This window comes from Furipterus horrens, unplaced genomic scaffold (assembly GCF_987537825.1).
Source record: "Furipterus horrens unplaced genomic scaffold, mFurHor1.1.pri manual_scaffold_4, whole genome shotgun sequence".
NCBI lineage: Eukaryota > Metazoa > Chordata > Mammalia > Chiroptera > Furipteridae > Furipterus > Furipterus horrens.
In genome coordinates this window covers 4,905,461-4,929,199 of record NW_028327174.1, presented here as the reverse complement: position 1 = coordinate 4,929,199, position 23,739 = coordinate 4,905,461, and the positions used below count along the sequence as shown (strand labels likewise).

Genomic DNA, 23,739 nt, shown 5'->3' with positions numbered 1-23,739 from the left:
GAAAGCAGGTTGTGGGAGTGGGCGTGTCGGCTTGACAGGAAGAGTGCGCGTTGTGCGTGATGACGTAGGACGTTGATGGGGAGCGAGAACCGGAACACGCTCGTGCGAGGAATTGTACGTTCAGTCCAAATTGGTCTTTTCACTGCGCGGGAGGTAGGCAGAGACCGGCTGGGTGCTGTGTGTGTTGCTAGCCCGGAAGGGCTGGGCAGGCCCTGCGTCGCCCACTCAGCCTTGCGCGTCCCCCTAACCTCGTTGCAGGGCAGCGTCAGTCAGGAGTGTCGGCCCGAGGGTAGGGACAGCCTCTGGTTCCCCTTCCTTCCTCGCACCCGGCTTTGGAGACCCCACTGGACATGACCGGCTGAGGAATCGAGGGAGTTTTGGGGGCGGGATGAGGACAAATGGGTCCGCTAGAGGACGGAATATCTGGAGCGGGAATCCCGTAGGTCTAGATGGTGCTGAAGGTGGAATGGGACCTCTAAACCGATTAGAGCGGCCACCCTGGACCCCCACGGGCCCTGCAGCCTCTCCTAAGGGGTAGCTAAGGTGGGGCTGCTGGAACGACCCCTGGGCGCATTTACCTCTGGGTCTCCAATTCCCCAGAGCTCCCGAAGCGGCAGTGCCCAGCACACCCATTCCTCTCGATAACCGCGAGCCCTTAGGACAGGTCTCAAAGCAGTCGACACGTTTAGGTTTAAATTTGCTTGTTACTGATGTTTAACTTTCTTTCACCTAGTGAGCAGTTACCACCATGTCAGAGTGGGAGTCCTATTACAAAAACGAGGGCGATGAAGAAGAAGAACAGGAGGAGGGCGGCGAAGCAGGTGGTAGGTGACAGTTAACATGTTCTGTTCCCCGCCTGTCTCTGCCGGTTGTCCTTTGCAGTCTCATTAGCCCTCGAAGCCTGCCCTTCTCTCCCCAGAGGACCTCCAATAGCTTTCTCCCTTTGCACTTTGCGGTCACCTAGTCTCTTTTATTCGTGTCCTGCTCTTGTCTGTGGGACATTTCTAGCCTTAAACTTGCTGGGCACTAGTAGATGGACATCTGTGGGGGCTCCAATAAATGACCCTGACAGTGGTATCGTCGGTCACCGTAGATGGCTCAGGTAAGCCTCTTCCTCACCCAGGAAAGTAGTTTTACTCACTTTAGGACCTCAGTATAAAAGTACCTTCACTCAACAATAATTGCAGCGACCAAAGAGTAAACATTAGCCACACAGTTACAGGTGTCAGCTCCTCACCATAACCTCCTAGTGAGAAGTATTATGTTCCGCCACCATAGGAACACGTAGGACAAAGAATGAACAGAAGTACTCGACATACTGGTTAATTGAAGTCTTGGGTCAAAAACTTTAAAGCGTTTTTATTAAAATTGAGAAACATATAGGAAATATTGAAGCTAGAGGAAGTTTACTGTAATCTATATAATCTGCCACACTAGTACAACTTCATTCTGTATATTTCCTAACTACATGTATCTTTTTCTTTTTAAGATTTTTTTTTCCCCCAAAATTCCAGAGAGACCTAGTTACAGAGTTACAGAAAGGGTCCCACACTACTAAAAGTTTTACTTCCAGGGACTATATCAGGTTCTCACAGTGAATATTGAAAAACTCCACTCCTGCTCCTGGCTGGGGGAGGGGAAAAGTAAACTTTTGAAATATGCCAGAGCATTCTTCTTCTTTTTTTAAAAAGATTTTATTTATTTTTAGGGAGAGAGGAAAGGAGGGAGAAAAGGAGGGAGAGAAACATTGATGTGAGAGAAACATCAATTGGTTGCCTCATACGCACCCCAACTGGGGACTGAACCTGCAACCCCGTCATGTGCTCTGACTGGGTATGAACAGGCAGGCGGCCTTTCACTTTGCCGAACGATGCCCAACCAACTGAGTCACACCAGTCAGGGCTTTAATTTCTTACTTTAATAAACGACATTGTGAAAAGTTTTGTATAAGGGTTTTTCTATATCTTACTTTCTGAAGATAGGTTTTTAAGCTGTAGGATTTGCTGGATCAAGGTAGAATTTTGTTTAAGGCTCTTGACACATACGGTTATATTGTTTTAATAGGAGGTGGGTATTTAAATTTGTTATATTAAGCAGCAGTTTCAAAAAGGGAGATAACCAACCCTGGCTGGTGTGACTCAGTGGATTGAGCATTGCCCTGTGAACCTAAAGGTCGCTGGTTTGATTCCCGGTCAGGGTACATGCCTAGGTTGTGGGCCAGGTCCCCATCAGTGTTTCTCTCTCTCTTTCTCTCTTTCTTCCCCTCTCTCTAAAAGTAAATAAATAAAATTTTATTAAAAAGTCATGTAAGAAAAGAGAAAAAAAAATAGATATGAAAAATACATTACCCATGATGTAATCATGCCAATAAAAGAAAACCTGAATCTGATGAAGCCTTTCTGGGTCCTTAGTAGGAAACACAAAGGACTCTGTTAATCTGCACCAAAAGAGCACAGCAACCTCCAGAAGGTGGAAAACCATGCATGACACAACATCCTGGTTCTTCAACAAATAAATTACGAGACAAAAGATCGAGGGGGTTATCTATAGATTAAGAGACTTCAAAACATTAAAAATATAAATAAAAACTTGCGTTGCCCTGGCTGGTGTGGCTCGGTTGAAGTGTTGTCCCGTAAACTGAAAGGTCACAGGTCCAACTTCCAGTCATGGCATATGCCTAGGTTCTGGCCCCATTCGGAGTGCGTGTGAGAGGCAGCTGATAGATGTCTCTCTCACATCGATGTTTCTCTCCTTTTTCTCCCTCCCTTCCCCTGACTCTCTAATCAGTAAGCATGTCCTCAGGTGAAGATAAAAAAACAAAAGAGTAATGTTGAGTAGTGTTCCCTTGGGTAAGAAAACTATTTTTAAAAAAGGAAGTGAAGTGTCCAGGATAGTGCTTACTCTTGGGAGGAGGGTGGGCGTTCTAACTGGGAGAGGGTATGTGGAGAAGGCTTCTGGGGTGACTGCCAAATTTGACATGGGTGGTGGTTTTAAGGGTGTTCACCTTATAATTCATCAGGTTATAGTTTTGCTTAATGGCTTCCCTCTGTTTTATATAAATAATAAATATGAACACAAGGGCAAACATTTTCTTCCATTTTTTTCCCCTGTAGGAGAATATACATATTCAGGAAGAGACAGTTTGATTTTTTTGCTTGATGCTTCTAAGGCCATGTTTAAATCTGAGGGTGAAGATGAATTGACTCCTTTTGACCTGAGCATCCAGGTAAGATTACCTTTTTATTTAAAACAAACAAACAAAAAAACCCTGAAGTATTAATGCCACTTAAAAAAGTATGGACTCTTTGAAGCACAAGTTGCCTGGGAAGTCTTCATTTCATCCGTGACACCTGGAGGATCTCTGTAGGTCAGGGGTCCCCAACCGTTTCTTCCCCGTAGGTTGTTGTGAATATTAAATAATTTTGTTTTTTAATTGAGGTGTAATTCACATAACAAAATTAACCATTTTAAAGTGCACAATTCGAAGGTATTTAGTCATCCACAGTGTTGTGTAACAACCACCTCTGTCTCATTCCAGAGCATTTTGAAGGGATAAACATTCTATTTATCCCTATAGTTGGAATATTACTCAGATAGGAATGAAGTACCGATCCATGCCACAAGGTGAATGAACATTGTAAACCTTATATTGAGTGAAAGAAGCCGGACAAACAGTCTCATGTGATTACATTTATATGAAATATAGAATTGATAATCCGTAGACAATGCAGGGTGGTGGTTCCTACGGGCAGGGGAGAGGGAGGAACGGGGAGCGATGGCTGAATGGGTTGGGATTTGCTTTTGGGGTGGGGGGAAGATGTTTTGGAACTAGATAGAGGTGGTCATTACACAACATTGTGAATTTATTAAATACCACTGAATTCTCTACTTTTTATTTATTTTTATTATTGATTTTAGAGAGAGAGGAAGGAGGCTGAGAGAGAGAAACATTGACTTTTTGTTCCACTTATTGAGGCATTCATTGGTAGATTCTTATATGTGCCCTAACCAGGGACTGAATCCACAACCTTGGTATATTGGGACAATCTTCTAACCAGCTGAGTTACCTGGCCAGGCTGAATTGTTTACTTTAAAATGATTAATTTTGTGACTTCCGGCCAAGATGGAGGCCTAGATTGACATGCTCCGTCTCCCTCCACAACTAAGAAGGAATACAACTACCGCAAAACCAGAAATAACCAGAAGTTCCAGAAAATAAATGGAACAGAAAATAAATGGAAGTCCAGTGTATGAAGTTATAAACAAGTGGTGCTCACCTGGACGGGTAGGAGGGGCGAGGCCGGGGAGTAGAGGTCAAGCTGTGCTTCCGGCATCAACGGCGGTGGGACAGCAGGAATCACAGACACCTGTATTTAAAGGGAGGCAAGAAGTGCCTGGGGAGCACCCCCAGCTGCAGACCAAACCCATCAGCTTGTGATTCCAATGTTGGGGAAGGCGGACCCTTATTGCTTTGGACTGTGAGGCCCGGAGGGGGTGGGGATGGTGGAGGAGACTTCCAGTCTCTCGGTGGAGAGTGAACGGCAGGAATCCATCTTGGACCCCCACCCCCACAGAAAATGCCACAGCGTGGTGAGAAGGGTCGCCCGGTTGTGACGAGTACACGGTGCTCTGCTCCCTAGCATAGGAGGTGTGACAGCCCCGCCCAGGAAGCAAAGGTAAACACAAAACTGTCAGGATGGCACAGATCATGATAGAGATCCTGGGGACATAGTTGACCAGACAGCAAATATCTAATCTAACGAAGCAGCAGATAGGAAATCTTTCTGAGGCTCAGTTCAGAACTCTGGTTATAAAAATGCTTACAGACCTAACAGCAGATCTTAAACAAGACAGGGAAGGAATGAAGGCTAGTCCTGCTGAAATGAACAAAAACACATACGAAACAAGTGGTGAGGGAAAGAAAACCAGGGGTCAAATCAACAAATCAGAACATAGGGAAGGAACAAACAGTCAACCAGTGCAGAAAGAGAAAACAAAAAGTGAGGAAAGTGAGGAGAGGCTCAGAAACCTATGGGACAGCTATAAGTGGGCCAGTTTCCGAATCATTGGGTTGCCAGAAGGTGAAGAAGAAGAATTAGAAATTGAAAAATTATGTGAAAAAATAATGAAGCAGAAGTTTCCTAACTTTGGGAAGAAAATAGATTTACAGGTCCAGGAAGCACAGAGAGTTCCAAAAAAGCTGGACCCAGGGAGAACCACACCAAGACACATTAAAATCAAAATGTCAAAAATTAAGGATAAAGAGAGAATCTTAAAAGCAGCAAGAGAGAAGAAGAGAATTATGTACAAAGGGGTCCCAATAAAACTATCAGCTGTTTTCTCAAAAGAAACTCTGCAGGCAAGAAGGGACTGGCAAGAAATATTCAAAGTAATGAAAAGCAAAAACCTACAACCATGATTACTCTATCCAGCGAAGCTGTCATTCAGAATAGAAGGGCAGAGAAAGTGCTTCCAGGATAGAGTAAAACTGAAGGAGTTCGTTAGATGTAAACCACTGTTATGAGATATTAAAGGGACTTGTTTAGGAGAAAAAGGATCAAAACTATGAACATTAAAATGAAAACTGCATCACAACAACCAACAACAGAAGCTAGGGAACTGAAACAAAGAATAACTAAGAAGGCTACGAGAGTGGGAAAAGAATTGTAGGTATGGGGAACATGATGGGGGGAGGTCAGCAGTGAGGGGGAAGGGGGAAAGGGAGGGAGATGGTGCAGGAATTAAGAAGCATAGTAGGAGGGAGTGGAGTAGACAGGGAGATGTTGGGAAGAACTATATGCACAACCAATGGGCATGCACTAAGGGTGGGGGGACAACTGGAGGGGGGAGTTACTGGGTTGAGGGGAACAAAGGGAAAATAAATTGGGACAACTGTAACAGCATAATCAATAAAGCATATTAAAAATTTTTTTTTAAATAATAAAATGATTAATTTTGTTACGTGAATTTCACCTCAATTAAGATCACTATTTATAGTGAAGAATTTTTAAAGATTTATCGTATATCTCAGGTGTCCTATTTTTACAGTTGAAACCCAACAAACTTCTCATGTTTTAATTTGTATACAGACAGTTCTTGGAGCTGGCAAATCAGAATATCTTGCATCTAAAAACTGAATTAATAAGCACAATCCTTTCCTTTAAAAAAAAAAGATTTTATTTATTTCTTTTTAGAGAGGAAGAAAGGGAGAAAGAGGAGAGAAACATCGATGTGTGGTTGTCTCTCCTGCATCCCCAACTGGGGACCTGGCCTATAACCCAGGCATGTGCCCTGACTGGGAATCAAACCAGCAACCCTTTGGTTTATAGGCTGGTGCTCAACCCACTGAGCCACACCAGGCAGGGCTAATCCTTTACTTTAAAAGAGTGGTTTTCAGAGATAAAACGAGATAAGGCGCATTCAAAGTGGTGTGACTGTAGACTAAAAGAGTGGTTTTCAAACTTTAACCTACATAAGACTCACCGGCAGAGGCTTATTAACACAGGCTGCAGGGCTGTTCCTCAGATTCTGTAGGTCTAGGGCCGGGACCAAGAGTTTGCATTTCCAGCAAGTTCCCCAGTGATGTTGATATTGCTGGTTTGGAGGTCACTTTTGAAGGAGCACTGTTTAAACTTTTGGGGATCATGAGCCTCTCTTTAGAATGTGATGAAAGCTATGTACCCTCTCCCCAAAACAGTTCTACATGCAGTTTCAAAGGATTCCTAGAACCACGATGTCTAAAGAACCCAGAGGAAAATGTTGTATTATGTAGTGAGTAAGTGAGACACTCACAGATGAGCTCATGTATTTGATAAGTAGCCATGAAAAAATTTTTTTTCAAATTCTAATTTAGTTTTCTTTTGTGTGCATTTTTATTTCTTGGAATCTAAAAGAAGCCTTCACCATTTTTTGGTAACTATTTATAGTTACCAAACTAGATTGAACCACGATAGAATACTTGCCATACAGATTATTCAATGAGTAACATACTGTAAGTTCTGCATTTAATTAGAGGATTGCTATGCAGGAAGGCCGGTCAGAAGCTCAGGCAGGACATGGAGGGGGTCACCATGGGTGGTTTATTCTCAACTTGCAGATTTCAGAAACTGAATTTTGTCAGTGTCCCCAGAATTAAATAGGCTGCCAGGACCGACTAGTTCTTATGAGACACTGATTTACCAGATGCTGGCATTAATTTAAACAGGCAGCTAGACCTTTCTTGGAATATTGATGTCTTTAATTATATAATTAAGTAAATTTTGTTAAGATGCTGTTAGTAGTTATAGATTTATTTTCAGGTCACTTATACTTATCGTTAGCTTAAATTTTTTTTTTTTTAAATCTTCATCCGAGGATATATCTACTGATTTTAGAGAGAGAGGAAAAGAGCGAGGTAGAGAGAGAGACAAAGAGAGAAGCCTCGATTGGTTGCCTCGTGTATGCATCCTGACCAGGGATCAAACTGCAACCAGAATCCGCAGCCTTTTGGTGTATGGATGATGCTCCAACCAACTGAGTCACCTGGCCAGGGCAGCTTAAACCTTTTCTACACGTAATTATTTCATGAATGTAAATTCTGGTTCTTACTATCAAGCTACTTGAGGAAGGAACCTGTCCAAACCTAGCCAATTAAGTAAGTGACAATGAGACTCATATCCAGGTTTTCTCATTCCCTTACTGGGCTTTTCTTGGATAGCAGAGTTTCCTCTCAGAGTATATACATGTTTTTAGTTTTCTAATCTAATAGTGAGGACCACTTATACTTCTGTTATATACTTAACCACACTGCTTTTTGTTGTAGCGTAATACATATGACCATCACCCTCACTGATTAATGAATTTCCTGAAGGTAGGGGTCATACCTTATTCTCATGCCATGTACACATTCAGGAAGTATATATCAAGCACCTGCTACGTGCCAGACACTTAACAGAGTTTAAATTTAGTTGCAAGTAGTTAAACATTAATTGAATTTTTGTTCTTCTTTTTCTAGTGTATCCAGAGTGTGTACACCAATAAAATCATAAGCAGTGATCGTGATCTATTGGCAGTGGTGTTCTATGGTACTGAGAAGGACAAAAACTCAGTGAATTTCAAAAATATTTATGTCTTACAGGAGTTGGATAATCCAGGTCAGTAGTATTCTAAGATTAACTTAAAAAAAGATTTTATTTATTTTTAGAGAGAGGGTAGGGAGAGAGAAAGAGAGGGACAGAAACACCAATGTGTGAGAGAAACATTGATTGGTTGCCTCTTGCATGCATCCCAGCCAGGGACCTGGCCTGCAACCCAGGCGTGTGCCCTGACTGGGAATCGAACTGGCGACCTTTCACTTTGCAGGACGATGCTCAACCACACCAGTCAGGGCTAAGGTTAACTTTTCCCTCAAATGAGAAGGTTACAACCCTGAACAAAGAGATGTGGCGAAGGAAGCAGGTGCCACCTTGACTAAGAGTATGCTTTCTTCCACCAGGGGGTTCTTACTGGGATGTGGACTTTGCTCTGCGGGTTAAACAGCTCTGGGTGAGAACAGGACCTTAGGCTCTCCTGTCGCCCTTTTGAGGCGTCTGCTGACACTGCTCTGACTTCTCTGTTCCTCTGACCCCCTGTCTCCGATCAGGTGCTAAACGGGTGTTAGAGCTTGCGCAGTTTAAGGGGCCGCAGGGGCAGAAGCATTTCCAAGACCAGATTGGCTGTGGCTGCGACTACTCACTAAGTGAGGTGCTGTGGGTCTGTGCCAACCTCTTTAGTGATGTCCAGGTCAAGATGAGCCATAAGAGGATCATGCTGTTCACCAACGAAGATGACCCCCATGGCAGTGACAGTGCCAAAGCCAGTCGGGCCAGGACCAAAGCTGGGGATCTCCGTGACACAGGTCGGCATTTTCCCTGCTCTTTTAAATTGTTACTTAATGTTATTGCTTCTTTATAGCTGGTGTGAAACATTTGCTTTTCAGCATTCAGAGTTAAATGAAAGAATGAAGCGAAGCCGGAGTAGACACCTGGGTAACATCCCCTGTGAACATGGCCAGGCCGCTGCTAGCCTGAAGGACTTCACTAGAGCAAGATTTTCTTGATTTTAATGCTCCTGTATTCGAATGGTGGTTATTTGAATATGTTATCTGAAGTCATTACAGTGGCGGATTCCTTTAGCTACTTTCTCTGATTCCTGAAATGCTACTGATCAGTCTACTTCTTTGGGAGCTTTAAAAAGCATCCTTGAGCTTAACAGAAGAAAACTCTTGCTGGAAATTGTTTCCCCTCACTTTTCTCTGTCCTTGCCTCAGGTATCTTCCTTGACTTGATACACCTGAAGAAACGGGGGGGCTTTGACGTCTCCTTATTCTACAGAGATATCATCAGCGTAGCCGAAGATGAGGACCTACAGGTCCACCTGCAGGAATCAAGCAAGCTGGAGGACCTGCTGAGGAGGGTCCGCGCCAAGGAGACCAAGAAGCGTGCGCTCGTCAGGTGGGCATTGAGCCCGGGCCAACTGCCCACGGGTCTCCGAACATCATAAACAGTGTGTGGCCCTGGCTGGGTAGCTCAGTTGGAGCATTGTCCTGATAGGCCAAGGTTGCAGGTTCGATCCCCAGTCAGGACACATATAAGACTCAACCAATCAGTGCAGAAATGAGTGGAACAGCACACTGATGTTTCTCTCTCTCTCTCTAAAATCAATGCATTAGATTAAAAAAAAAAAAGAATAACAACAACAATAAAAAGGAAATACAGGAACAAAAACCATGCATGGCTCTGGCCTCCCTGGCTGCCTGATTCCGGGCTGTGCCTCTGCTTCACTGTGCTGCTCTGAAAACCTGCTGGATTTCAGGGCAGCATGAGTTATGTGCCTCCCTTCCCTGGAAAGAGCTTGTGTATTTCTTCAAAATAGCACAGCCCTCCCACTTTCCGGAGGTAAACAGTTGTGGCCAAATAGCATCCTCAGTTGCCCTCACTAGTTTATTGTCTGCTTTCTTCTCTATAAATTTGGGATAATAGTAGTACTGGATATAGAGCAAAAACTCAATAAATGTTAGTTATTATCATTGTTGCTAAAATTGGGTTATCCTGACTGCTTATAAACTGGAGTCCCATAGGCACCAGATGGTTCGATTATGTTCTTTCAGAGAACTTTGGCGTTGGGCTCCTCAGGGCTCCTCAGTGTTTCCTCCCAAAGAGCATCCGGCTTTCATTTTAGAGTAGTTTCCTCCATAGAGAGGAGTGTGGCCATCGGTGGGTGTTGAGCAATTTCCAAGAGAATGACTGGTATTCCGCTTGAAGATCCGTGACATTACTGTAAGGGAACCATGACCCGGCTCTTCGCTGCCGCTGTCATTGCTCTCCCCCTTCGGAGCTGTTCTTCTTTCCTCAGACAAGCCCCCAGTCCCCTCTTCTCTCTTCCTGAAATGATGATGTATTGTTACTATGACAGTGTGGAAAGCTGCACATTTTGGTGAGGGTGGCAGGGAGCCTAACATTGAGGCAGATTGCTTGGATTCCAGTCTTGGCCCTTCTGCTGTGTGGCCTGAGGTAAGGCATGTAACTTCTCTGAGCCTCAGGAAAATGGGAGCAAAACTGAGCGCTCCTGGTGGGACTGCTGCGATGATTAAATGGCATAATCTCAGCACAGTGCTCGGCACATGATGAGTCTTTATAAACGTTAGCTATTCTCACTGTTCTGTGGAAGTCATTCTGAGGTACTTGATATGAATAATAACACATTGGAGCTGTTCGAGAACTAACAATGCCTTAGGTGGAAGACCTAGAAAATTATTGCACTTGTTCTTGCTATAACCAAATAATAAAATTACTTTATTGCATGGTTATTGTGTGCCAGGCACTGCCCTAAGTTCTTTGTGAACATATTAACTTATTTTATCTTTAATGACAGTCCTTTCAAGTGGGTTGAAACATATCTATTAATAACATTAGAGACATTTCAAATGAAGTTAAACATATCAAGCATCTTGTTTTGCACTCTGGGCTTCCACATTTTCCCTGGCAAGTTCTGACAAAAACCGTGATATAAACTGTGGTGTTATACTGTAACTTTATGTTAACGTAGAGTTAGGACATTTTCAAGGCAGGAAGGACATTTAAGACTGGGCGGGAAGAGTACTGGATTTACTCTTTTGAGTTAGAAATAGAACCAAGGTCACTTGCGACCTGAGGTCATAGTGGACTGACTACATTGGCCAGTGCTTTTCCGCAGGATACAGCAATTTTTATTTTTATTTTTTAAAGATTTTATTTATTTATTTTTAGAGAGATGGGATGGGAGGGAGAAAAAGAGAGAGAGAAACAGTGATCGTTTGCTTCTCACACACCCCCAACTGGGAACCCAGCCATGTGCCCTGACTGGGAATCGAACTGGCATCTCTTTGGTTCTCAGGCTGGTGCTCAATCCACTGAGTGACACCAGCCAGGGGCAACAATTTTTTAAAATTACTTTTGAAGATTGTGCAGTTTTCAATTGGTTACACTTATTCTCAGCTCTCTCCTTCAGCAGCCTTTACACAACTGAGTTTAACTGAGGCAGCCAGAACAAGTTAAAATAGGAAGCCACCCAATGGTTGGTGTTGTTAGTAATACATCTGTTACTAGTATTCACCTGGGGGCTACATCGTGCAATATCAGATTGATCTAGAGACATATTAGGTGCTTGTGCCAGGAGCCGACATTTCTAGTTAGGGCTCTGTCCCAAAGCAGTGTTCTTTCCACTGTGTGAACCAATATACCTTTGAACTAGTCGTAACTTGTTTAAAATGTTCTCTGCTCTAAAGTCAATATTTGCTCCCAAACATTCCACAACAGAAAAGATCAGGTTATTAATCTGACACTTTTCTTCTTTCTGGTAAAGGTGTTTCAAGCCATAAATTTCCCTCTGAACACAGATTTTAGCTGCATCCTATACCTTTGATATGTTGTATTTTCACTTTCATGTCGTTCAAATAATTTAAATCTTCCTGGTGATTTCATTTTTGACCTCCTCAGTTATTTAGAAGTAAATTGTCTAATTTCCAAACATTTGGGGTTTTCCCAGAATTCTTCCTGTTGTGGTTAAAGAACATACTTTGCATGACTTCAGTCCTTTTGGATGTATTTAGACGTGTTTTGGGCCCCAGAGTATGGTCTGTCCTAGAAAATGTCCCACGTGTGCTTGAGAAGAATGCATAATGTGGGTTATTTTTGTGTTGTGCCTTTTTTTTACAGTATTGTATTGTAAATATTTTACACATTCTCATTATTATAGAAAACATTTTTGCCCTGGCTGGTGTGGCTCAGTGGATTGAGTACCCATCTGTGAACCAAAAGGTCACAGGTCGATTTGCAGTCAGGGCACGTGCCTGGGTGATGGGCCAGGTCCCCAATTGGGGGTGGGCAAGAGACAAGCAACTGATGTTTCCCTCACACATCGATGTTTCCCCCTCTTTCTTTCTTCTTCTCTCTCTGAAAATAAGTAAATATAATCTTTTTTTTTTTTTTTAAAGAACACATTTTTTTAGAGGTCCTAGTGCTTCTTAAGATGTTGGTATGAATGTTCTGGAGCAACATGTCACAATAGATATGTACATGCATTTTGGATCAGATATAGCAGAGTCTGAACACCAGTTTTTATGTTGTCTACCCTTAAACAAGTTAGATAACATCTCTGAGCCTCAACATTTTCATCTATAATAAGGATAACAATAAGGTTTATGGTTGGTAAGCAATAGAAACTGACTCTTGACTAATTTCAGTATAATTAAGCAAAATTCCGAACAGGGTGGATAGTCTAGGAACCAGAGTGGCTCCAGAAATCTAGACAGCAAGAACTAACGACAGTGTCTTCGGGGTGCCGCTGTCAGAAAGCCTTCCTCTGAGCATGTCCTTTCTGGGTCCCTGTGTAAGACCTAGATGCTGAAGAGAATAGGGATGATGGCTTGAGCCTGGGTCCGATATGCCGCCCACTCAGCCAGTGGTGGGAAGGTGATTCCCAAAGAAAAACTGGGATTTATTGTTAAAAGAAGGGGAAAGGGATACTAGACCAGCAGAAACAACAGATAATCAATACACTACTTACAGAGTTATTATGACGATTAAGTGAGTGAATAGCTGTAGAGGGATTGGAATAGTGTTGGGCTCAATTTAAAAAATCATTATTTCCATTAAGCATTTTCCTTACCATCATTTTGAATAGTTAATATATTCTGGAACTACTTTTTGTGGTATAGACCCTGAGATGATATTACAGCAGACTCCATTGTATTATTAAAATGAGATATATTTATACTCTGAGCTTGTTTAGGGTTAGAAGAGAGAATAAAACAAGTTAAGGCTTGGGTGCCATTAAGGATTTTTAGATAGGAAACTATAATCTTTCAGTCTGTGCTTTTTTATTTCTCTCTCCTCCAGGTTGAAGTTTAAGCTCAACAAAGATATAGCATTTGCTGTCGGCATTTATAATATAGTCCAGAAGGCTGTCAAACCTTCTCCAATCAGACTTTATCGGGAAACTAATGAACCAGTGAAAACCAAGACACGGACATTTAATGTAGATACAGGCGGTTTGCTTCTGCCAAGCGATACCAAGATGGCTCAGGTAAGCCTGCCTGCTTACCGGATGTTGTCCCATTGGAGGGTTACCAGGGAGAGGAGACACTGATCAGCCTAACCAGTTAACTTTCATGTGCGCATCTTTCTAGCCAAGTGTTAAAACTTTGCAACTGTGGCATCTAGATCAATGTGATACCTTGAGAGGCGGAAAGCTAGAGCTAGTGTTTGAAAGGGGTGTCAGTGGCAACTTCAGCCCCTGACCACTGAGCACAGGCCGCTCTGGGTCTTAACAGGTTAATTCCTTGCTCGGGTACAATAGCAGAGAGTGCTTATAGTTAACCAAGGAGGTGGGGAGCTGGGGAAAGTGTGTTAGTTGTCAAGTGTACTTTTTTTTTAGGGAGAGAATTTTTTTGTTTGGCCAAACTAACCAGATTTTTCTTGTGCTTTGAAACGATACACATATGCCTTTCTTAATCTGAAAGGCAAACTTAGAACTAGAACATATCTTCCCTCATCCTCTCGCCTTTGGTCAGTCTTTGGAAGGGTTTGATATCTGAAATTAAAATCAAATGAATCATTCCTCCTTTTTTGATTATGCAAAAAAATGTGGGGAAAAAATCTGAAATTTTATATAAGTTCAGGACCTAGAAAGAGCAACTAAGTGACTAAAACTAGATATTTTGATCCAGCCGGTGAGATGTTTTTCTGTGTTGTGCCCTGCTTTCTGAAGGAGAGAAGAAATTTTCTTTTCCATTTTGGAAGTAATTCCTGGTAGTTTTCCATGTTGGTTTATTCATAGGAAGCTCTTCTAGTCACTGAGTTTCTTTCTTTTCTTTTTTCGCTTTTTTAAAAAAAGATTTTTAGCCCTGGCTGGTGTGGCTCAGTGGATTGAGCGCCGGCCTGCAAACCAAAGTGTCGCCAGTTCAATTCCCAGTCACGGCACATACTTGAGTTCCAGGCCGGGTCCCCAGTTGGGGGCGCGTGAGAGGCAACCACACACTGATGTTTCTCTCTCTCTCTCTCTTTCTCCCTCCCTTCCCCTCGCTCAAAAATAAATAAATAAATAAATAAGTCTTTAAAAATAAAAAGATTTTATCTACTTTTAGAGAGAGGGGAAGGGAGGAAGAAAGAGAGGGAGAGAAACATCAATATGACTACATTGATCGGTTGCCTTTCACACGCCCCCAACTAGGGACCTGGTCCAAAACTCAGCCTTGTGCCCTGACTAGGAATCAAACTGGCGACTGTTTGGTTTGCAGGCCGGCGCTCAGTCCACAGAGCCATACCAGCCAGGGCACTGAGTTTCTTTCTTGAGTCAGTGTCACTAAAAAAAAATTGGGGGCTCTGTTTTTCATAAAACTCAAATTTGACTCTGTTACTAAGTTCTGTTACTAATCGCATATCTAGGATCAAAAAGACAAACATTGAAGTTCGGACATAGCGCTTACATGTGTGTGTGCATCTGCCTCCCACACTAACTGAGACCCAGCACACTCCCTAACCCACGTTCTCTCAATAAGTGGGTGTGGGCTTTTCTTTTTTCTTTCTTTCTTTTTTAAAAACAGGTGTGGTTTGAGTATCCTACATGTGTCAGGGATGAGCATGCCATACATGTTAAGTGAGGGAAGGAATAAATGCTTGAGGAGCATGGTCTTTGGTACCAGACAGGTCTGGGTTTAACGCCCAACTCAGCTGTATAACGTGGAGCAAGGTACCAACCACTGAGCCTCGGCTCGCTATCTGTAACTCTGCCTTCAACGTCTCCCACCAACGACTGTCACAGAAGGTACGCTGGGTGACAGATGTACAGGGCCTGCCGGGCACTCAGGAAATGTTACTGTCTGGTGGCAGGAAAGCCGGCTTTGACTCGCTAGTGTCATGTGGCAGCCATTCCGCATCTCCGGCAGCCTGTCCATGTGGCCCTCCTTGTTCCCCGTCTTTAGGTCTATGGGAGTCGTCAGATCGTACTAGAGAAAGAGGAGACGGAACAGCTGAAACGGTTTGACGAGCCCGGTTTGGTTCTCATCGGCTTCAAGCCCTTGGTGATGCTGAAGAAGCACCACCACGTGAGGCCCTCGCTGTTTGTGTACCCCGAGGAGCCCCTGGTGCACGGTAAGTGACACAGGCCGAGGACAGTGTGGGAGGAGCGCCGAGGGCCGCTTGCTGAGTGAGCAGTGTTACTGCGGTGGTTTGAAAGTGTCAGTGCGTGAGTGAAGTTTGGAAACGGGGGGCTAGACGATAGTAAGTGAGAGAGCTTTCCTTTGCACTTGTAATACACTGGCATGCGTTGGGAATGTCCAGAAGGGGATACAGAATTAGTATTTTAAAAACTTACTTTCTATGGACTCCTTTATTTGAGGCATCAGATAGAGTTTGAAAAAACAAAGCAAAACTTCTTCCCTAGTGTTGGCAGTTAAAGATGATATGAACTCAGCCATTGTGTGTATTTTGCTGTCTATCCTCTGTACTATAGCTAATGAACCCCCTGATTTAACCTGATTGGTTTTCACTAGCAACCGGGGCTCTTGTTATTAGCCTAAAGATAGTAAAAGTAAAGTGGCATTAATAATTCACGCTCCCAAATGAAGTCTTTGAGGCATCCAATCTCATTTCTTTCCACGCATCTGCCACCCCCACTTTCCCCTCTGCCCGGGGTCATCACCCGTTCCTACTGAGGTATCATGAGCCCTTTAAAAAAAAAGGAAGACAAATCGTAGGCTTACAGCATGGGCTGAGAGGGAAGAGCGGAGGAGACCCCTGCAGGTGTGGACCCTGGGATGTTTGTTTTCCAGGGAGCGCAACCCTGTTCTGTGCCCTCCTCACCAAGTGTCTGGAGAAGGAGGTCGTGGCAGTGTGTAGGTACACCTGCCGCCAGAACACCCCCCCGTGCTTTGTGGCTTTGATGCCCCAGGAAGAGGAGCTGGATGACCAGAACATTCAGGTGACTCCCCCAGGTATGTGAGAGAGATTTTCAGTGCTCCGGAACCTTGCTCAGGCTGTGGAATCACTCACGGGCCTCCAGCTCAGGCCTGCTGTGCGGGAGTCTCCAGGCGTGGGGCCTGGGGGTGCGTGTCGGGAAGGGTTCACGGTGAGTCTGACGCGCGGTGCGCGGCCCGGGGTGAGCGCTGGCTGTGCGGGGGCCTCTGCAGGTTCCCGGCACAAGTCACGGGGTCTCACTGCTGGTGACTTTCTTTGCTGAAAGCCATTGTTCGGCGCCCTTGTAATGCTTTAATGTCTGGTTTATCTCCTGTTTACAGCAGTCCCTCGCTATATCGCGGTTCACTTATCGCGGCCTCACTGTATCGCGGGATTTTAAAAAATACTATATTTAATTATCGCGGATTTTTTGCTATATTGCAGGATTTTGCGGTCCTGTATAGTAAATACTAAAATAAATGAAAGGTTCCTACTTCGCAGACTTTCACCTACTGCGGGGGGTCTAGCACGTAACACCCGCGGTAAGTGGGGGATCGCTGTACACGAAAGCAGTGAAGGGCATCGTGGGAGGACCATGGGTTTTGAAGGCAGCCTGTCTGTGCTATGTATCTGAAAGCTTACTTCCTTTCTTTGGTTTGGGGCCCATTTCTGCCCCTTGTTAGCCGGCCAGTGTGGGCAGATAATGTAACCTTTCTGTTTGTACACTCCTTACCTGCAAAGATGAGAGTTCTGGAACGCCTTTCTCACAAGGTGCTTTCACGTTGAAATACGTTAATAAACATACAAGTGCCTAGGAAGAGTAGCCTCCGGACAGTGGTTTTCCCTTTTCTTTAGCCATGCTGATAAATATTGACTCTGTAAAGTAACTCTTTGAACATGTTACATTTCTAACCCCGGTCTTCACAGTGCTCAGGAATAGCTTTGTGTGTCAGTTACTCAGCTGTTATCGCTCAGCTCCCAATTCACCCTTTAATGCTCTGAGGCTGAGACGCTCCAAACCCAGTTTTTCTTTGGGGGAAGCTGGCTCTGTTAAGAGCCGGGGCTGGGGGAGACGGCAGGGCGGCGGGGACGAGGGGCCTTGCAGCGGCTGGTTCCAGTCTCCAGATTTTTCAGTCTTTCTAGAACCATCCCATGATCGGAATCCCGTACCTCTTCCCTTTCAGCGTGTGGTGGAGGGTGGTGGAGGGTGGGAAACAAAGGGGGGCCGAGAGGGGGGCCTGATGGAGCTGGGACTTAGCCTTCCGGGGAGCGCGCGCTGTCCGGCTGGCCCTGGTACATCAGGAAAGCTGGAGGGGGAGCCAGCTCCTGCTGCCGGGTGAGCGCCCAGGCTGGGACAGGGTGACAGGAGCAGGAAGTGTGTGGGGAGGCCCTCTGCTGCCTGCGGTCGCCTCTGGAGGGAATCTCCTTAGGCGGATGAGAACAGAAATCAGTGGTCCCAGCCCGTGTCAGAGGACTGAGAAGGGTGAGTCTGGAGCTGAGGGACAAAGGGCCACTTAGTCACTTGACACCTTTTGTGAAGTCAGATCTCAGAAATCTTATCTCCCTTCTTCAGGCTTCCATCTTATCTTCTTACCCTATGCTGAAGATAAGCGGAAGGTACCCTTTACGGAGAAGGTCGTGGCAAACCCCGAGCAGGTAGACAAGATGAAGGCTGTTGTTCAGAAGCTCCGCTTCAAGTACAGGTGAGGAGTGGGTCCGGCACAGGCTTCCCTCCGGACCTGTCTCCGGAGCTGAAGCTCTTGGTGGAAATTCGAGTTAAGCGCACACCAAGAGGGTGAGATTTTACTCTTTTCAGTTCACTGATAGGTGATTACTTTTTAAAAGCAGTCTAGGGCCTGGAAGGTCTTACTGTGCAGGATGGGGCAGAAGTAGGTTTACAGTCCTGACTGTGCAAGCACAGTTTATTGTTGGATCATTGTTTATTAATTAGTGCGTAATGTGCCATACGAACAGCTGTGACCCTGCTCTTGCCGCGGCCTGTTCAGAAGCCTGGAATTGTGCTAAATGCGTACAGCTGGGTGACCTGTCGCGCTGCACTTAGAAAGCCAGGTGAGGGGCAAGTTCAAAAAGCAGCAGCGAGGAGAGGGTGCTTAGTTGGCCTTTTCCCTGGCTTACTCATACAGTGAGTAAAAGTAAGTAAATCCAGTGTACATGGTCACAGGATTTTTAATCCTTTTAGGATGAGTGTATATCTCAAGTCATTCCCTTTCATACACACATAGACCATCTCTCAGAACCTGCATAATGTGACAGGTACCAGACATTTTTTATTTTACATTCTACCTTTGTTTCTAGGCTACTTCCCTATCTCCGCTGACCTCTGGGCGAAGTAATACCTCCCCCCCAAATGTGGGCCTTTACTGGGACGTGGAGGCATTACTAAGGCGCTGTGCTGCGCCAGCCGCTGTTCTAGATACAACCCTAACGTGACCTCGTTTGTTCTTCGTAAGAACCCTGAAAGCTGGGTCTCACGCCTGTTTTATAGCCGAAGACACTGAGGCCCGGCGGAGTGAGGCTGCTTGGAAGGAGCTGGGTCTTTCTGACTCTACATTCTTTCTCTTTTTACTCCCATGCTGCGACTGAGGACCGGGGGAGAGTCCTTTGTCTGTTACCTCCTCATCTTCGGTCGTCTGCCCTCCATCTTTCCTCTGTACTTACTTAGCCCTGCCTCCTCCACTTCTGTCTCTGCCGAAAGCTTCTAGTGACGACGGAGGGCAGGTGTTGTCTGCTTTTAAATTAGCTTTTGGGTCTCTAGTATCAGACAATAGATTGAAAAGTGGAGAAAGAGAAGTTGATTCAAGAGACAAGATTCCCAACTCTTTATTTGGGGTGTGTTTCTCAGCTGACCTTGGACCTGGGTTGAGTTGATAGTTTATTAATAATTTTTAAAATGTTTACATTTTTATTTTAAAATTCATGTACATTAACCATTATTACTGTTTTAACAGAAGTGACAGCTTTGAGAACCCGGTGCTGCAGCAGCACTTCAGGAACCTGGAGGCCTTGGCCTTGGATTTGACAGAGCCTGAACAAGCGGTGGATGTGACATGTAAGGAGGCTGTGACTGAGCTGAGAAGTTCTTGACACGGGAGCCTTTCTTACTGATTTCACCCTGGAAAGCAACGTGCATGTATTTCCCAGGACCCTCTCCAGACTGAACCTGGTTGTCCAGCCCGTCTCTGTCTGAGAGATTTCTAGACTAGCGTAGACTGCCTGGGGACAGATGTGGCTAGTCCTGCAGTGGGAGGAGGAGGAGAACGTGCCAGGTTTGTGAGGCCCACCTCTGAACTAGGCCTCCCTGTGGCTCCATGAGGGTAAACGTTTAGAAAACAAAATCTGTACCACTTATTGAGTGCTTGCTGTGTGCCAGGCACGGGCCTGTGTGCTCACCCAGTTCATCCTTGTAACTGTGAGCCAGGCCCTGTATTTGTCTTGAGTGCTCCTGGCTCCCCAGCCCCTCCCCCCACCTGCTCCCACACCTCGTTCCATCAGTAGGTACTGTCAGCTCTGTCGCTCCATCACTTTTCATGTTTACAGTCCAGTCCTGCCCCCGCCACCACACACACACACACACACACTGCGTCAGCCTGTCTTGCCTGCCTTCAGTTCCTGCTCCACACAGCCGTCAGGGTGATCTTGGCAAAATGCAGGCCTGACCGTGCCGCCCCCCTGCACGGAGCCCTTCGTGTTTTCCCACTGTTCTCAGGATGGGCTTTAGTTCCTGGGCGGGTGGCCCAGGTTTCTGCTTGCCTTCCCAGCCTCCTTGCTCACACCCTGTTTTCACACTGAAAGCTACCTGCTGTTTCTCACCCCCATGCCTTTTCCTGCTTGGAATGGTGTCTGCCTGAGGAAGAGCAGTCAGCTTTCCAGAAAGTCCTCCCTGACCCCCACCCCCAACCCGGCCCTGCGTCATGGCATTGCCCTGCGTATCGCATCGATGTCTTGCCCACCTCCTTTCCCTGCTCAGCTGTAAGCCTGCTGAGGACACAGGCTTCTTGGAGTCTCCAGAATCCAACCCAGTTTACAACTCTACCACTTCCCAGCTGTTTGACCTCAGGAAAGTCATTTAACCCAGCAGTCCCCAACCTTTTTGGCATCAGGGAGCTGTCTGGTGGGAGCCTGCCACTCACCTCCTGCTGTGCAGCTTGGTTCCTAAGAGGCCACGGACCTGGGCTTGGGGACCCCTGATTTAATCTCTTTTCCTCTGTAAAACAGGGAGACAAATTTACCTACCCCAGAAATTAACAAAGCATTTAGAAGGGTGCTTGGCTGTAATAAGTGCACATTAAATGCAGTTGTTAGAAGGCACTTGGTAAGTGGCAGACAAACTTCGTTAGATGTTTTCATGGCCAGGTCAGCTGTCTTCCTTGTGGATCCCTGTCCCCACTTTCTCCCAGCCCCATTAGGTGCTGACCGGAAGCCAGGGTTTGTGATCACCAGGTCACTTTTCCTATTTTTTGATTTTCTAGTGCCTAAGCTGGAAGAAATGGATAAAAGACTGGGTTCCCTTGTGGATGAGTTTAAGGAGCTTGTCTACCCGCCAGATTACAATCCTGAGAGAAAAGTTCCCAGGCGAAAACACGGTGAGAGCTGGGTGTGGCCGTCCTTTTGGTAATTTCGAAAACTTCTCTTTATGGTTCTGTAACAGAGGATTATCCACCTTCTGAAATGTCTATACAAACCTATGTATTTACTTATACAAAAATATATTTCAGCATAAATGGAATAGTATTCACCTTTCTAGTTTGTTACTTAGCTGTATAGGTTGGAGAGTTATTTATATCCACAGTTACATATCTACATCATTAAAAAAATAAGGCTACAGACCTTTACTGATGGATATGCTGCAGTAAACACAGACACTGTGTACCAGGATAAATTCTTAGCACTGGAATTGCTGGGTCAAGGGGTAAACATTTAAAGTTCTGGTAAGAGTTGCCAGTTCGCCTCCAAAAAAGTGATATAATTTATACCCTTTCCAAGAAGGAATGAGTGCATTTCTTTACACTCTCACCGATCCTAGACTTTATATACTTTAAAATATTTTTTGCAAAAAACAATAAAAGGAAAATTATATATATATTTTTATGATTTTATGTATTTATTTTTAGAGAGGGGAAAGGAGGGAGTAAGAGAGAAACATGATGTGTGAGAGAAACAGCGATTGGTTGCCTCTCATGTGCCCCCAGCTTGGACCTGGCCCACAACCCAGGCATGTGCCCTGATGGGATTGAATCGGTGACCTTTTGGTCTGCAGGCCAGCACTCAGTCCACTGAGCCACACCAGCCAGGGCTATATTCTGTTTTGATTTACTGTTCTCCTATTATGAGTAAAATGTAGTTTTCTTCAACTCTTTTTTTTTTTCTATGAACTTCCAGTTTTTGGCCTTAACCCTTTTTCATATTGGCTGTCCTTTTTCTTTTTCTTTCTTTCTTTCTTTCTTTTTTTTTAAAGATTGTTATTTTATTTTTTTATTCTTAGAGAGAGAGGAAGGGAGGGAGAGAAAGGGAAATACCTATGTGAGAAAGAAACATCAATTGGTTGCCTCTCATATGCCCCTACTGGGGGTCCAGCCTGCAACCCAGGCACATGCCCTGGCTGGGAATCGAGCTGGTGACCTTTCAGTTCGCAGACCTCTGCTCATCCCACTGAGCCACACCAGCCAGGACTGTCCTTTTCCTTACTGCCGGATCCAAAGTACTGTACATGCATGACTCAGTTTTCCGGAGAACCCATTGTGAGTTCCTTGCCACTTGGGAATAGTTCTGGCTTAGGTTGTAATCCTCTTGGCTACCTTTGTCACATAAAGTCAGATTTGGGCCTTGCTCGCCTGAAAGACCAGTGAGGACAGTGGAGCTGTGAGAGGGCAGGTGTGGCTGTGGTGCTTCCCCCTTTTTGCATCTGGAGGGACTCTAGTGCCCCGTGTGAACATAGCTTGTCATATCTCTGCATGCCCTAGCGATGCATTTGTTTTTTTTCACTTTTTATTTTTGTTGATTTGAGCGGGGTGGGGAGGGAGAGAGCAAGGAAGGGACACCGATGTGTTGTTTCACTTATTTATGCATCACTGGTTGATTTTTGTATGTGTCCTGACCGGGGACTGAACCTGCAGTCTTGGCATATCGGGACGATGCTCTAAACAACTGAGCTACCTGGTCAGGGCATGATATACTTGTATATCTTGTTCAGCCTGCACATTCTTGTCACCTAGCGTGGTGCCTTGGTACTTACCTGGTGCTCTGTGAATGGTTTTGGAAGGCAGGAGGGAAGGAATGAATGACTTGCTCATGTCAAGTGAGCAGGTTTCTCAGGTGAACTGACAGCACTCAGACTACTCCTATCTCCCCCCTAGGTAGATACAGTTTTGATTTTATGCTTAAATGAAGCTACGTTATCAAGACACCTGTCTTTTCTGTGGTGTTCTAAGTGGGCGTCCCAGCTTTATGGAAAATGGCTGGCTGCAGCCAGATCTTATGAGGGTCCTATGCACTGTAGCTGGGATGCCACTCACTGGTAGCATTTCCAATCATTCCCTCCTGACCTTTCCCCCCAGATGATGAAGGTTCTGGAAGCAAAAGGCCCAAGGTGGATTTTTCCGAAGAGGAACTGAAGGCCCACGTCAGCAATGGCACGCTGGGCAAGCTCACGGTGCCCATGCTGAAGGAAGCCTGCAGGGTGTATGGACTGAAGAGCGGGATGAGGAAGCAGGAACTGCTGGATACGCTCATCAGGCACTTCCAGAAGGACTGACCCGAGCCCGGACACCCGGACGCCTGTCCGCCCTGTAGCCAGGCCGCCTGGTTTTCTTCTCATCCAGTGAAAACGTTCCTCCTGAGCCAGGAAGAGTCTAGTCTGCCTGACAGAAGCCAGAAGTTTGTATTTATGGTACTTTCTGTTGCCGTGGAGATGTCATAGTCCTCCCCCTTTGCAGTGCCTTATTCTGTTGTCTGCATAAAGGGCCCTAATTTTGTACTATGCACTGATCTTCCGTGTGAAAGAGAAAGATGCGTCTGCCTCGCATCCAGATATCACTTGCTACTGGCTGTTCGCTTAATTTTTTCTCCCACTTGGACCACAAATCATCGCAACGTGAACAAAATAAATACCAGTGAAGGCAGGGAGAATGTGATGGATAAGGACAGAGGACATACTTCAGGAATGACAAGCCCAAGCAAGACCCTCCCCCCTGCTTGCCTTTGTGTCACATTAAGGTCTAAAGGTCAGATTTCAGAAGCAGTAAGAACGTAACGTTTCCAATACTGGCAC

General features: G+C 45.1%; 1 protein-coding gene across 3 annotated transcripts; it reads left to right on the top strand.

The window, feature by feature from the left end:
- The first annotated feature begins 58 nt into the window (after positions 1-58).
- XRCC6 (X-ray repair cross complementing 6) lies at positions 59-23,316 on the top strand. 3 transcript variants are annotated; one of them, XM_090272346.1, is made up of 13 exons: positions 59-114; positions 734-824; positions 3,114-3,226; positions 7,994-8,132; positions 8,621-8,875; positions 9,287-9,470; positions 13,395-13,581; positions 15,479-15,647; positions 16,328-16,489; positions 18,025-18,154; positions 19,421-19,521; positions 20,942-21,055; positions 23,027-23,316. In XM_090272346.1, the coding sequence occupies exons 2-13, from the start codon at positions 749-751 to the stop codon at positions 23,221-23,223; spliced, it is 1,827 nt and encodes a 608-aa protein (XP_090128472.1). In that variant the 5' UTR covers positions 59-114; positions 734-748; the 3' UTR covers positions 23,224-23,316. The 3 variants fall into 3 exon arrangements, with proteins under 3 accessions (XP_090128472.1, XP_090128473.1, XP_090128474.1); XM_090272347.1 differs by having other exon boundaries at positions 86-153; XM_090272348.1 differs by lacking the exons at positions 59-114; positions 734-824 and adding an exon at positions 1,039-1,102.
- The last annotated feature ends 423 nt before the right edge of the window (positions 23,317-23,739 follow it).

What these genes read in the sequence shown, in the direction of transcription:
- XRCC6 (XM_090272346.1), top strand. Translation starts at nt 749, where the DNA reads ATGTCAGAGTGGGAGTCCTATTACAAAAACGAGGGCGATGAAGAAGAA. An exon ending in AAGCTCCGCTTCAAGTACAG is followed by an intron (nt 18,155 to 19,420) that starts GTGAGGAGTGGG and finishes CTGTTTTAACAG; the next exon opens with AAGTGACAGCTTTGAGAACC. An exon ending in ACAAGCGGTGGATGTGACAT is followed by an intron (nt 19,522 to 20,941) that starts GTAAGGAGGCTG and finishes TTGATTTTCTAG; the next exon opens with TGCCTAAGCTGGAAGAAATG.